Source organism: Sylvia atricapilla, chromosome Z, assembly GCF_009819655.1.
Source record: "Sylvia atricapilla isolate bSylAtr1 chromosome Z, bSylAtr1.pri, whole genome shotgun sequence".
NCBI lineage: Eukaryota > Metazoa > Chordata > Aves > Passeriformes > Sylviidae > Sylvia > Sylvia atricapilla.
The window spans coordinates 19,156,266-19,169,710 of record NC_089174.1 but is presented as its reverse complement, the minus strand read 5'-3'; the positions used below and the strand labels follow the sequence as shown (position 1 = coordinate 19,169,710).

General features: G+C 34.1%; 1 protein-coding gene across 3 annotated transcripts in view; it reads right to left on the bottom strand.

Annotated features, from left to right (window-relative positions):
- MAN2A1 (mannosidase alpha class 2A member 1) overlaps positions 1–13,445 on the bottom strand; it is a 113,819-nt gene that overhangs the window by 58,458 nt on the left and 41,916 nt on the right. For all 3 annotated transcript variants that reach the window (XR_010745910.1, XR_010745909.1, XM_066339861.1), the window contains exons 8-10: positions 9,546–9,723; positions 5,347–5,549; positions 1,119–1,301 (exon numbers count right to left, since the gene is read on the bottom strand). Coding sequence is in view for 1 of the 3 variants with exons in the window: in XM_066339861.1 (XP_066195958.1) it covers positions 1,119–1,301; positions 5,347–5,549; positions 9,546–9,723 (564 nt within the window). In the remaining 2 variants the exon portion in view is untranslated. The remainder of the gene's footprint in view (positions 1–1,118; positions 1,302–5,346; positions 5,550–9,545; positions 9,724–13,445) is intronic.

The following is a 13,445-nucleotide window of genomic DNA, read 5'->3' as shown; positions in this document are numbered from 1 at the left end:
TATTCTTCTTGCATACTGAAAGTGAGGTACATCTCCTTCAGTATGCTACCAAAGGTGTATCCTCAGAATACCAAGTACTTTTTCAAAATGGTAATCTTAGAAAAGATTAGGAATAACTTTGCAATCTATGTATTTGATTTTCAGTTTCTATAGTGAAGACAAGCCTGAAACATTGGTCACAAAGTCAAGACTGTGTTTACACAGGATTACGAGAACAATCGGAAACACGGGATTAAGAGAAACATGAAAAATATAGACTTTAAAAATTACCAAGATATCCACATATTTCTAAATACAGAGAGCTGGATAATTTTTTCTGTAAAGTGAAAAAAACCTTTATTTCACCCTGTCATGATTAAGTGCATTGTGAAGACTTATGATTTAGTAGATCAAAAATACAGAGTTTAAAAATACTTGTCATGAAATAGTTTTAAATAAGAAAGAGTATTTTAGATGCATTTAAGGAAACTACTTATTTAATGAACATGCTGTATCATCAGTCTACCATCATCACCTCAATTAACCAAACTTTCTAGTTTCTAACATTCCAGTATGAAATGATTTTCTGAACAAACCCATAATTCAAGTATGTGTACACAGACATACATATAACATGCAATGTTCTTAAAAAGAATTCTATGAAGATGCAGCAGAATAATTTCTCAGAAACACCCCCAGATGAAACAATAAACAATGACAGACAAGTAGAAGATTTTCAACACGAAAAAGATTTCCCACTTTTAAGAAAGGTAGGCTACAGAGGGTGTGTGATTTTCCAAGGAATACATGATTAAAATAGCACATCTTTGATCATTGCTTATGACAGAAAAAAATAAAAAAGTTCTCCTACTGGCTGCAGAAAAATTCTATTATTAAGGAAATCTCAGTAATAGGTGTACCTTTTGAAATATCAAAATACTGTTGGAACATCAAATTCTTACTCAGAGAGTTAAAAAATATTTCATAAATTAAGAACATGAGGAATCAAATCTACTTCTCATGTAGAGCATCTCTACACTTTCAGTGGAATATGTTGCTGTATCAAATCTGTATGTCTGAAATAAACAGTTCTAAAAATGCAGAAGGAAATTAGGATTTATGTATTTATAATAAATTACCTGGTGCCATAATCCACAACTACCCAATCTTTGGCTGTTCCTGTAATAGCATCGTGATGCTGGAAGAGTCCAAGGTTCCTCCTAGCTTCTGTGAGCAATTTATAGTTATCCACAGAAGGAAATACACTCATCTCAGATTTACTGGACTGTACTAAAGCCAAGGAGTAGAGAATTTCAGCTGCCCTGGAATTGCAGAGAATAATCAAATATTTATAGAGGGTTAAAATGTAAAAAGCAATACACATTTGATCTAAAGACAAAACTGTAAATAGTCCCATAAGCTCTATAAACCTTGTTCTTGCACTTTTTAGCCTGTCTTTATGCTGTAGCTTCCTGCAAGACTTCAGTGATGGAAAATGGAATTTTAAAATATAAATATGACAGTGAAAACTGAAATACACACTCATAAAAAGGTGTGAAGTACACAGATCTGGTCTTCAAACCTCACAGTATGGACAGAGTGCCTTGCAAAAAACATACAATTGCCATTTCAAAAAACAATTTATTAATCAAATAAATATGTTGAAAATAAATTTGCTTATCTGTACATTATCAAATATCTACTCTGCCATTTGCACTTAAAGCAAACTAAATTCTTTTAAAGGCTTAAGCATCCTGTGCACGTGCTCACTACACATTCACCTGATTGGAGAGAATGGTAGATTCCAAAAATCTTACACTGAACAAAATGCAGAGTCTTTCTCTTCTACATCTGTTGCAAAAGCCTAGCACTAAAATATTACCACTAGATTCTCACATGCTTTATGAGAATCTAAATTTATTTTACAAAAAATATGCCCATAATTGCCAGTTATTATGGATATTTCACTGACAAAAATGCCTGCATAAATTTTGGGAAAACATTTGTTAACTTTTTTCCTATCTTCTCCTAAAATGTTACAGTTCTATTTTTGCAAGTCTGAAAAATGTCAGATTATTTTTCAGAATTTATTAGATGTTAATGAACATTTCTCAAGTACTTGACACAACAAAGATGACACAAAAAAGGTTAATGACACAAAAAACAAAGAAATCACAACATATTTTCTTGTAATGTTAACTTCTAGGCATGCAAGTAATAATTTTTTTTTAAAAAGGAAAATAAATTCACTCTTTCATTTGCTCAAGTTGTCAGTGAGAGCACGTGTTCAATTTTAAACTAGATACAACAAAAAAATTAACAAAAAACCCTTGATTTACAGACTATGCATGGTATTAATTGTTAACATGAAAAATTTCTTTATATTCAGTTTTCTCTTTATCTTTATACAACACATAACAGATGTACAAAAACTACAGCTACCACATACCCAAGTAAACTGAAAGGTGTACTGTACATGTAACAGCCTCAACTATTTTCATGTTGTCAATATTTCATGAACAAGATGAGATTTTGCTTTTTGATTAGGTAATTGCTCAGATGCTACATACAAAACCAAGGTGTAAAAAAGTTTTAATTATAATATTTAATCACCAGTGCTAGATTAACCTTAATCACTGCATATTTAAATGTTGCTTAGTGCAAATTTCTACTTCTATGCATCCCTCCTATTTTGCCCTATTGCTGCTTAATTTGAAAGAAAAACGAAAATATTTCATTTGAAAAAGAGGCATCAGGTGGTCATTCATCTTGTGAATAAACCCTGTCCAAAAGCATTTTACCTATTTTTTAAAAAAATTGAGTTAGCCACTAAGCACTGACCTAACACAGCTATAAAGAAGAGAACAAAACAAATTTTAGTTCTTAAAATAAGGTGAAATTTCCTTCCCCACAACTAATATTAATTTAATTTTCTTTTTTATTAGTTGGGACATCTCTCAGATGCAGAATTTTCCTTTTGTGTCTCAATATTTTATCTAAACACTAAAATGGCTCCATGGTCAATGATGAAAGACTCTCAGAAATACAACACTGTATTAGAGAACATTTCAGCTTATACCTTTCCATAAAAGATGCATAAAACCTTGGTTTTCTCACCTCTGTTTTAAACTACTGCAGATGACCTAATACAGTTTCCAGAAATTTTCTCTTTTCTTGTAATTTGTAGTATCTGTCCCTAATAGGACACTGCAAATAGACCAAAATTTGCTTCAATGATTTGTCAAGGCTTACACTAGCTTATCTTACCTAGGTCCAGTTTATATTTAACCTAAATAAAAAATTTTTCCAAGAGATTTTGAACTCTCAAGATGTAGTACTTTCTATCCATCTGTATAGTTAGAAGTATCACTTTAGTATTCATCTTCTAAATTACTTCAATCATTGTTTTTGCAGATTTACTATAATTTTTCCCTGATAGCATCAGTAACTAATAAAATCAGATTGCATTCCTAATTTGTCTCAGACTATGTTATTGTTCTTTGTATTTTTTCATTACATTAAATAATCTTCTGGTCACATATTTTATCACACTTTAAACTACTTAAATCCATTCATCTCCCACTTAAGATTAAAAAGTCAACAATGTCTCAAATCACTGTCAATCTCCCTTATAAAATCCTTAAGCTTTCTTACACTTCTTTACTACACAACCCCTGAAAAATCTCTTTTCAAACAGGAAAAGCCTTAAACAACTAAGTATTTTCTTGCTTAAATGGTTCGTTTTCATATTGTGTCCTGAGGCTGAGCACTGTTTCCTGGCTATTATGCAACAGTGAAGTGCTACTTAACTCTGGTACTGCTAGAACTTAAAAACATACATCCTTGGTAAAGAACACATATTTACCTTCTGTTCATGGCTACTTCTCTCACAAATATGGACATACACCAGATAAATAGATAGATGGATGTTAGCTCAAAAAAACTATGGAAATAATTATCATGAGTTTGAGGATTAAATATGATCCTACTGTATTTCCTTTTACTTAAAAGAAATAAAATATAAAATATAAAATCCCTACTTCTGCTGTTTTTATAGCTAATGTGACATTCATGAAGATTCTCATGGTTTCTGAAAACAAAACTGACAAAAAACCTGATATAAAAACAATGAGAACACATCTATACATTTTGTTCTTACATGTTATTTACAATTGGTAATGAAAAATTAAAAACTTCCCAGGTACTTTTTAAATGATATTTTAATACATAAGAACATTGACAGATTAGTGTTTCTCCAGAGAAACTTACCTATACCTTGTTCAGAAGTTAATAGCAACTGAAATGTTTTAATTAAGGAATCACTTTAATAATGCAAAGTTTTAAATACTACAAACAAGTTTATATGAAGTTTTCTGCAATCTATGTAATGAAAACCAGAAAAATGATAATTAAGCAACCACACCTAAAAAAATCTTGAAAAAATCATCTACTATGATGAAGCTGGAGGAAATTAAATCCTTGGTGCATTTTAAGAAACAGAAAGGAAATTAATCAAAACTATGAAAAAACAATTAAGTAGATAATTCAATTTATAAGAACATTATCTGACGGCTTTTCCTGCCATCTTGTGCATCTTGTCTTCTACAACAGCATGCTGGTTTCACTGAAAATTAGATTCCTGTGATGAATCATCCACTTTACCACAGTAAAAACTGGATTCTTTGGAAGAAATAAACTGAGTTCTGCTAGATACAGTTTCTCTTCTGAAAGGTACTTGTATCTGCTTCCAAAACACTATTCAAGCTCGCTTGGAAATACCACTTTCCACACCTCTCTTGCTTGTTCCACTACTGCAGTATCCATTACAGAAAAAAATTGTAATCCTTAGGGAAGGCTATATATGAAATCCATCTGCCCTGAATTTGTTTCTGGAGATTTATAACACAGTTAAATCATCTTATGTCTGCTACAAGGGAGAACCACTTAAATACTCCATTACCAAAATTCAGCAACAGCTTTTTTCTTTAAAGAAGATGCAAACAATTTTCAGAAGAACAGTAATCTTAGATCAGACTGGTACAGAATATCCCTGGCTATTTCTCAGCTTCCTCTGAGAACCTTTGAAAAATTCACACCTTTGTACTTTTCTCTAAAAAAGTTCACACTATAGCCATAATTCCTTACTTTGTTTTGGTTGTGTGTGGGGCTTTTGCTTTCCTTATTAAACTGCCCTTGTATCAATTAATGAGTTTTGTAGCAGTGGCCCTTCCAATTCTCCTCAAGATCCCTGCTTGTGGGGAAGTGATCAAAAGGCTGCCTGAGATTAAACCATGACAAATACTTACACATTCAACTCTACTGTGTGCCAAGAAACATGTTATGAATGTACTAGATGGCAGGATTTACCTTATGTAGGATTCCAAGACTCTGTCCAGGTGTTTATAGAAGGGTCGTGATGTAAAGTACCCACTCCAGTAATGATGATCTCTGTCTGCATAGGTGAAGAAGTCTCCACTTAAAACAGGAAAAAGTGAATTGCTGCTCTTTTCACCCAAATTGCTTTCTTTGCGTAGAGCTTCAAAATAATCAGATAAAGTTCCAAACTGGGCCTGAATGAAAATTAAAACTACTGTAACCAAGCTCCATTTTCATTATGCAGAAAACACAAAGAGAATAAATATGCTTGGTTCCACATACATTTCAGAAACACACCATTCTTCCAGCAGATTTACAGTAGAAAATTTACCCTAAAAAACTTTAAAAATCCCCTGCACAATCTTCAAACAAACTGGATAGCATTTCAAAACTCAATAAAAGAAGTATTTTCAAAAAAGCCATTTCAACTCAGTACAGGAAAGATGAATCTGTTGGAGCGTGTCCAAAGAAGAGTCACAAAAGTTATCAGAGAAACACCTTCCTTATAAGGAAATGCTGAGAGAGGTGTGGCTGTCCAGCCTGGAGAGGAGAAGGCTTGAGGGAGACCTTACTCCAGCCTTTCAGTACAGAAAGGGGCTTTGCAAGAAAGATGAGGACAGGCATTTTAGTTGGACCTCTTGTGCTAAAACAAGAGGTAATGGTTTTAAACTAAAAGAGGATAGATTCAGACTAGGTATAAAGACAACTTTGAATATGAGAGAGGCAATACACTCAAGGTGCCCACAGAGGTTGTGGATGCCCCATCTCTGGAAACATTCAAGGCTGGATTGGATGGGATTCTGGGCAATCTGGTTTAATTCAAGATCTCTCTGCTCATCGCAGGGCAGTTGGACGAGACAGCTTTAGAGGTCCTCTCTAACCAAAACCATTCTACAACTCACAAAATATGATTTTTTAAAAGTTTAAATAGATATATAAAATAATATCTAAACATCAACAAACAAGTGAAGAATTGTTTCCTGTTTTACAAGTAAGTCTGTAATACAAAAGCTAAGTAATACCTCAATATTACCCAAGTAGCTGACTGGACTAAGTAAGAAATTTAATGTAATGCATCAAAAACATAGTTCTCCTAATCCTGTGTTTTCAAAATTAACTCTCTTGTGCTCCAGATCTTGCTTACCCAAAAGATAACTGTTGATCAAGAAAAAAAAAAAAAAAATTAGCATTTGCTTTCAGAAGCTGGCTCCTTAAACTCTGTACAAAGAACTTGCATTTAGATATGTAACATGTAAGAGTAAAAAAAGAAATTAATTATCCTCTGGTCATCTTTAAAAATACTCAGATATGGTAATAGCAGATCTTTACAGGGTAGGTAAAAAAAAGGTATCCTCAATATTCAGGGGCACAATAAAAAAATGAGAAAATAAATTATTGATGTCAATGTTGTTAGTATTGAGAAATGTTAAAGAAGGCATCAGTGGCAAAATGGATTTTGAATGAAAGTAAAAAAAAATAATGGAAGCTGGAACAGGACAGAAGGCCACATTATGTTATCAGAAATATCCTCACCATAAACTACAATGATGAATATCAAGTAACTTTGTTTCCTATTATTATTATTATTTTTAACAACTATATATCTGTAGCATGCTACAATTTACAACAGCAAAACCAAGTTTTAGTAAAAAACTTTTAAAAGCAACTTGGAGTATAAGGACTATCAGACTTTCACTGTGACAACAAAATCACACTTTTTAATTGTTTTAAAAAACCCAAACACTTCCACTTCAAGGTCAATCAGATCATCCAGGTATTTGTAGGGTGGATACAATATGGTAACTTGCCACTTTAAATGGCAGTAATGCAGAGCAAGGTAAATATTGCCCCTGAAGTCCCACCATTAGTAAACCTTGCCTTATCAGGCACTTCTAGGATACCTAGTCTTTTCCCTCACAAAATAAGCAACTACAAGTAGAAAACAAAACACAAAAACAATGCAGCAAGAGAAGACACAGACACTGTCTCATTTCTGCATTGAATCAAAGGAGTAAAACCTCACCAGAGGAGACATCAAAGTCAGGTGAATGAAAACAGTGAAATAATCTGGTAGAGTCCTCTATTGGCATACAAAAAGACTCAGTTTAATTTATGTATAATAGATGTAAAGAAGATCTCTGAATGGGAGATTGAATACCTCAAGAGTGAAATAGGTATGTTTTACAGTGATGTACCACATACTTTTAGAACAGAATAGTGGCTGGCAGAGAATGTCAATGCTCACAGACATATCCACTAGACAAACATCACAAAGAGCTGTCTGAAAGAGTAAATCTCTCTTCAGATCAGAAAGGCAGAATAGGCACTCCCTTGTGTAAGCAGTAATATCCTAGGCATCTCAGCACTTAGGAAGAAATGTGAACTGTTCCTTTACATAATCTAGATTCTTACATAGCTGAGCATATACTATTACTTGCCTGTGGAGCTACATTCCACTAGGGAAAGTGCAGAAGAGTGGGAAAGTTCTCCAAAAAGTTCATATTTTCAAGAATAAATGTCATCAGTTGCAAACAAAACAATCAAACCAAGCCAGAAAACACAAAAAAACCCCAACAGACAGGCAACAAACAACTAAGAAAAAAACCAAAGAACAACAAACACAGAGAGAGAAAAACCTAAGTATCTGAATAAAATGAAAGGAGAAATGCTCTGATGCCACTAGTGTTCCAGCTGATCAAAATATCCTTGGTATAACATGGCAGAACCAGAGGATTTCATATCCTTTTGTCTGGGTATTAAAAACTAGAAAAATGGTCAGATGCTTCCATGAGGAAACCAACAGTTAATGTAGCTCCAGATGGGCACGCCTAACCTCCTGAAGCAGACTCCTAGAATCCTTGATAATAGGCTGAGCAGAACCTTTCAAAAGAGGAACTTTCAGAGGTCTGAGGACAGCTCCGGTCCTTGAAGAATTACTTCAGAGCTAGAGCCGTTAGTTTTTGCCCCAGAGACAAAATCATCCAGCCCAGGTTAGTAAGAGGTACAGAAAATATGTTGCTATCAATATTCAAGGAGTAAGCACATGTATAGTACATACATTTTTGACAGAAGTAAAGCTAGTGATAGCAGCAAGCTTAAGTTTTAAAAGATGGGCTTAAAATTTAAAAAATTTGAGGACTACTCTTATCTCCCTCCACTAAGATATTGTGGTTCTTTACCATACATCATGTCACCCACACCCCATAGGAAACACATAAAATCCAGTCTTCGGATAAGATATAATTCCAAGAAATCATCTTTCTTATGCAGAACGCAAGTCCAGAAGTCAGCAGAAAATAGTAGCATACTACAGGCGCTACTCAAATGCACAATTGGAAGAACCAGGGGAGGTCTCAGAAAAGATAAGGAAAAACAGATGCACAAACAAACCATATGAAAGATACCAGACCAAGTTTAAAGAAAAGCCTAAATGTGAAAGCAGCAAAAGTGCTTTTTGTCACTCTCAGGTGACACTCAAAAAACCCAAGGTTGTGGCCTCCATTTGTTATTGCTGTGCTGAAAGATGATAAGAAGTTGTCAGAAACAGAGAACATCTATAGTACAGGAAGTCCCTAGGGCCATCAGCTTACACAGTAGAGCATATCAATGTGTGTTTTAACTCTCACACATAATTGTTGATTTGAAGTGGTACCTCCTCTGATGACTGTGTTAGTATATTCAGTCCTTTTGTAGCCAGGTCAGTCTCAGATTTTATTGTATTCAACATGTGCCAGCAATGGCATCTCTTAAGGTTTTTTTTTGTTTGGTTTGGGATGTAAAACCAAGAGGATCCAAATAAAGTAGCAGAATCTCCTTGAACTTCTAGTAAGAAAATACAATAGTTTTAAGTAACAAAGCCTATGTGCCTTAAGTAACAATGGCTGTGAAAACAGGAGCATGAAGAAAACAATTAAACTTACTAGGTGTTCTCCAAATTAATCTAGTTTGGAAACTATCTATAGTTTGCAAGCTGATATTATTAATAGCAAAGTTTTTATTTTGGGGGGAGAGAAGGTAGTAAAGGTAAAAAAATGTAAGCTACCAAGACACATCAATTTGCTGTTAAATAATATATAAAGTTTCACATTTTAAAAAGACCCAAACCTAACCACAATTATTTTTTCATGAGAAATCTCAGAACACTGGGAAATACTGTCTTCTCCACAAGCCAGAAAATGTGTTATAGTTACCTTAACATGCCACTCAGGACGAGAATTCATATAATCAAACAGCTTCTGATAATTCTGGTACTGTTGATCCCATTCTGAGCTCTCAGTATAGCGGAAATCATCCCCAAGTGGAGCTAAGAGAACTTTTGTACGGAAAAGCTTTGACTTCTTCCTGTATTGATCTAATATAAGCCAAGCCCTTTAGGAGAGAAAAAAAGAAGAACAATTTAGAAGGTAGAGGGGTAAAAAGTCAGCATTTGGCAAGACAATGGCAAGTTGTACATTAAGATGACCCTAAACAAGACATACAAAACTCTGTTATCTCACTTTGTAACAAAAAGCTGGATACAACTCCCCCCACTGGGACACTATATTCAACCTATTATTGCCACAAACACCATGCTAATTAAATCCTTCAATAAGTTTATCAAGCTTCATCTCAAGCAGTAGGGCAGTCTGGATCAATCTGTGCTTGTGCCAAAACTAACCAACAGGTCAAATTTTGTTTCCCTGCTTTATATTGAGATAACAATCCTAATCCTCTCCAGCCCCTATTTACAATATTAAGCATGCTCTTCCCAACCCCTCTGGAAAATTCTTTTGATACTTTGCTTCATATCTTCATGTCCTTGGCAGAAAAACTGCCCACAAATTAATCTCTGAGGAACTCCAGCCTTGCAAATAAATAAAAAAAAGAATTCAGGAGGAAGCTTTCTGCTAAAAATCATTGTTCTCCCTTCAGCCAGCTTCTTACATATCTTAGAGCCATCCCTCTAGAATATTTTGAGTCCTGAAAAATTAAACCCACTGTTTTTATGCTTTTGGCCTTAAAATAAACCTAAACAACCCAGAAACAAAATACTCACACATGCACAAACATAAATAAACTGCAGAATTATACTTTGGCACCTACTAATTCTAGGATGGATAAACTACCAGTTCCAGCAATATATTAAGAATCACAAGTCTGATATCTAGGTTATGAAAAAGTCCATTTTCAACCCTCCCCCTCCGGGTCACAATTATTATCAGCATCTTCAGATCCTCTAATTAAAACTATGTAAATAATTATCAAAGGAAATATAAACCATAGTAAAATATTTAAGAAAACAGAAATACAAATTTCAAGGCTTTAAAGACAAAATAGCAGAAAATTCAGATTCTAATGAAGCTTTTTTTCTTCATGTCTTTTCCATAGATGATGTAGCAAAATCACCTCTCAACTTACACTCTTAAATTATTGCTATCTAATCATTTATGCAGAAATTCCAGTCCAATATATTTGAAAATCCTCTTTCTTTGAACAGCATGTCAGGGCTTAACTTATTTATCTGATTGCAGAAGTACTGTATAAACACAAGGTCTGGCTGTATTCTGGAGGGAGAAAGGGGCCACAATATTAATTTAGGCTAAAGATCTACAGAGTTCTAATCAGACTAGAATTTACACAACTAGCGGCTTCCCCCCGTCCCCTGTCTATTAGTGGATTTATAGTTCAGATTTCCAGTCAGTACTTCCCATGAGCTTCAACAGGTTGCAAGATTTAAACACAAAAGGTTCCTCACCACACAGCCACCAGAACAGGCAACGCTTCCTTCTAAGAAGCCAGTCTAACTCAAATTTTCCACATATAGGCCATGGTTGAAAATCATACTTTAGTGTTGAGTCTCTTGAAAAATACAGGTTACAGTTAAGAGGATATTTGACTTTGACATCTCTCTTCAAAGTCTTCCTCTGGTTTCTTTCCAAATATCCTGCAAAATTCATCAGTATTGCCACTCTTCCTTTCTTAAAGTACTGATAACTGAGAGATTATTACATGTTTTTAAGGGGACAGCAAGATCTTCCTCCACTGCAAACCAACTCTAACTGCAAAAACACTGAAGAACATCAATTCAGGTATATCCTTCTAAGTTTATATCAAATAACTTCCTAATTAATTAATTCATACAGGAGTGTGTAAGTGCCAACAGAAAGGCTCCAAAGCACAGTGAAGACAAGAAAATACCTCTGGAGAAAAAAAGATTCCACTGAGTCTCACCAATTTTTTCCCTTTACTGTTCCCCAGTGAAACAGAATTAAATACATTTTGATATATTTATCCTGCCTATTTGAATGAAAATCTGAAAACCACTCCGGAGATCAGCCATGATAAACTTTTTGTTTTCAAGCTTTCAGATTATCACTGAATGCTTGAGATCTTTCACAAATAAAGAAAATCTTTTTGTACTACAACTTCTTTTAACACAAAACCCCAAGTATTTGAATAAGTAAGTACCAAACCAATAAACATGGCTGGTTTTGACCCTTCCTATATTAAAGGAAGAAGAGCAACAGCCACCTGAGGCAGTCAATCACAAATATTAACTACCACATGACCATACAATGTGACCATAAAGATAAAAAAGCTGAAGAGAAAAACTGGGCTTTTGAACAGTAGCTGGTGAAGAGAAATTTCCACTCTCTACTCCTTTTCTGAAGTACATAATTTGCAGTAAAACAACCCACCAAAAAACGGCAACAGCTGCTTTTTCTTCCTAGTGTGAAAAACTTCATACTTCAGCATTCAAACATATGGATAAAGACGCAGCCGCGAATCAGGGCAAGTGCAATAGTAGCTTTTATAACCTAAGCTGTTATGAAAACCTGTTATGTACAGGTTTTCAATTAGGTTGCTCCTTCATTCCTTCTTACCAGGTCACAACTTAAGTGGGAAGGAAATGAAAAATCCAACAACTACTAGCCTGAAGTTTTCAACTCAGCATCTCTTTAATATAAATGTAATGCCATAATAGTATTGAAATCAAAAGCAACAGTCCCAGCTGAGTAGTCAAGATCCGGGTTTTAATAATTTTGTTGTAGCTTTGGCATTGAAAAAAGGTCAGTGATCTAAACTTGGTCTCTAAATTAATCAACTTTTTTCAAATCCATGAATGTCCTGTATTTTTCTAGTCTTAAAGCAATCAGAGATAAGAGGCAGATTAATTAGCGTGTTGCAAACCTATAACCTTGGAAAACTTACGATGTTAAATAGATTTTTCAAATCTGGAACTCATACATCTCCTCATCGTAACAACTGTAAAACCTGTTATTACAGAGGTCAGATCAATAACGGTTTTGGTTTTCTATAATATTCCAACTCTCAAAAAAATCCACATAATGTTTTAGCACTCTACATTGAAACATTACTTCCTGTGTTTTAGTGGGTTTATTTGAAACTAGACACTAAAAGTGTGGTAAATAATCCAGGCTTCCAACTCAAAGACCATGTGTTAGCTTTACTTCTCTGATAGGTATAACACAGCATACTGATGTTTCAACTGCCTGTTAGACACCAAAACTGCTTTCATCTAAATAAAACTGATGCAAAATATTAAGTTTCAGGGACCATACTGAGACAATAATAACTTCAACTTGATCATATGTTCAATACATCCCTGCCCTATTTATCTTGTTATTTAATACCCATTGACATGTGAAAACACATTTCTTTCACAAGATCTAATTTAGATTGTTATGCAAAGGTTGCATCTAGGAAGTGCAGAGATTAAGAATAATTTTTAAACCAAGATTCTTAAAAAGACTATTTCAAGTAGACACTCTAAATTATATTTATAGTCTCTATGTTTCATGTATTTGTTAAAATAAGCTGTTGTTCTTCTGGAAATATTTGTCTCAGCTAACTGAAATACATAGTCAAGATTTTTCTTTCTTACAACTTTGATTTAATGACATATGCATTTTCCTTCACATAGGCACTGGGTGTGCCACAATTCTTCTACTTCTCTCCTGTTACCATCATCTTTCTTTTCTCTACTTTAAGAAAGCCCCCTTTTTGCTATCATTATTCCAATTTCTACCTTTAAATACAGCAGTTGTAATGTATTCTGTTTAATTCTGGTTTTAGTTTCAGTAATATTT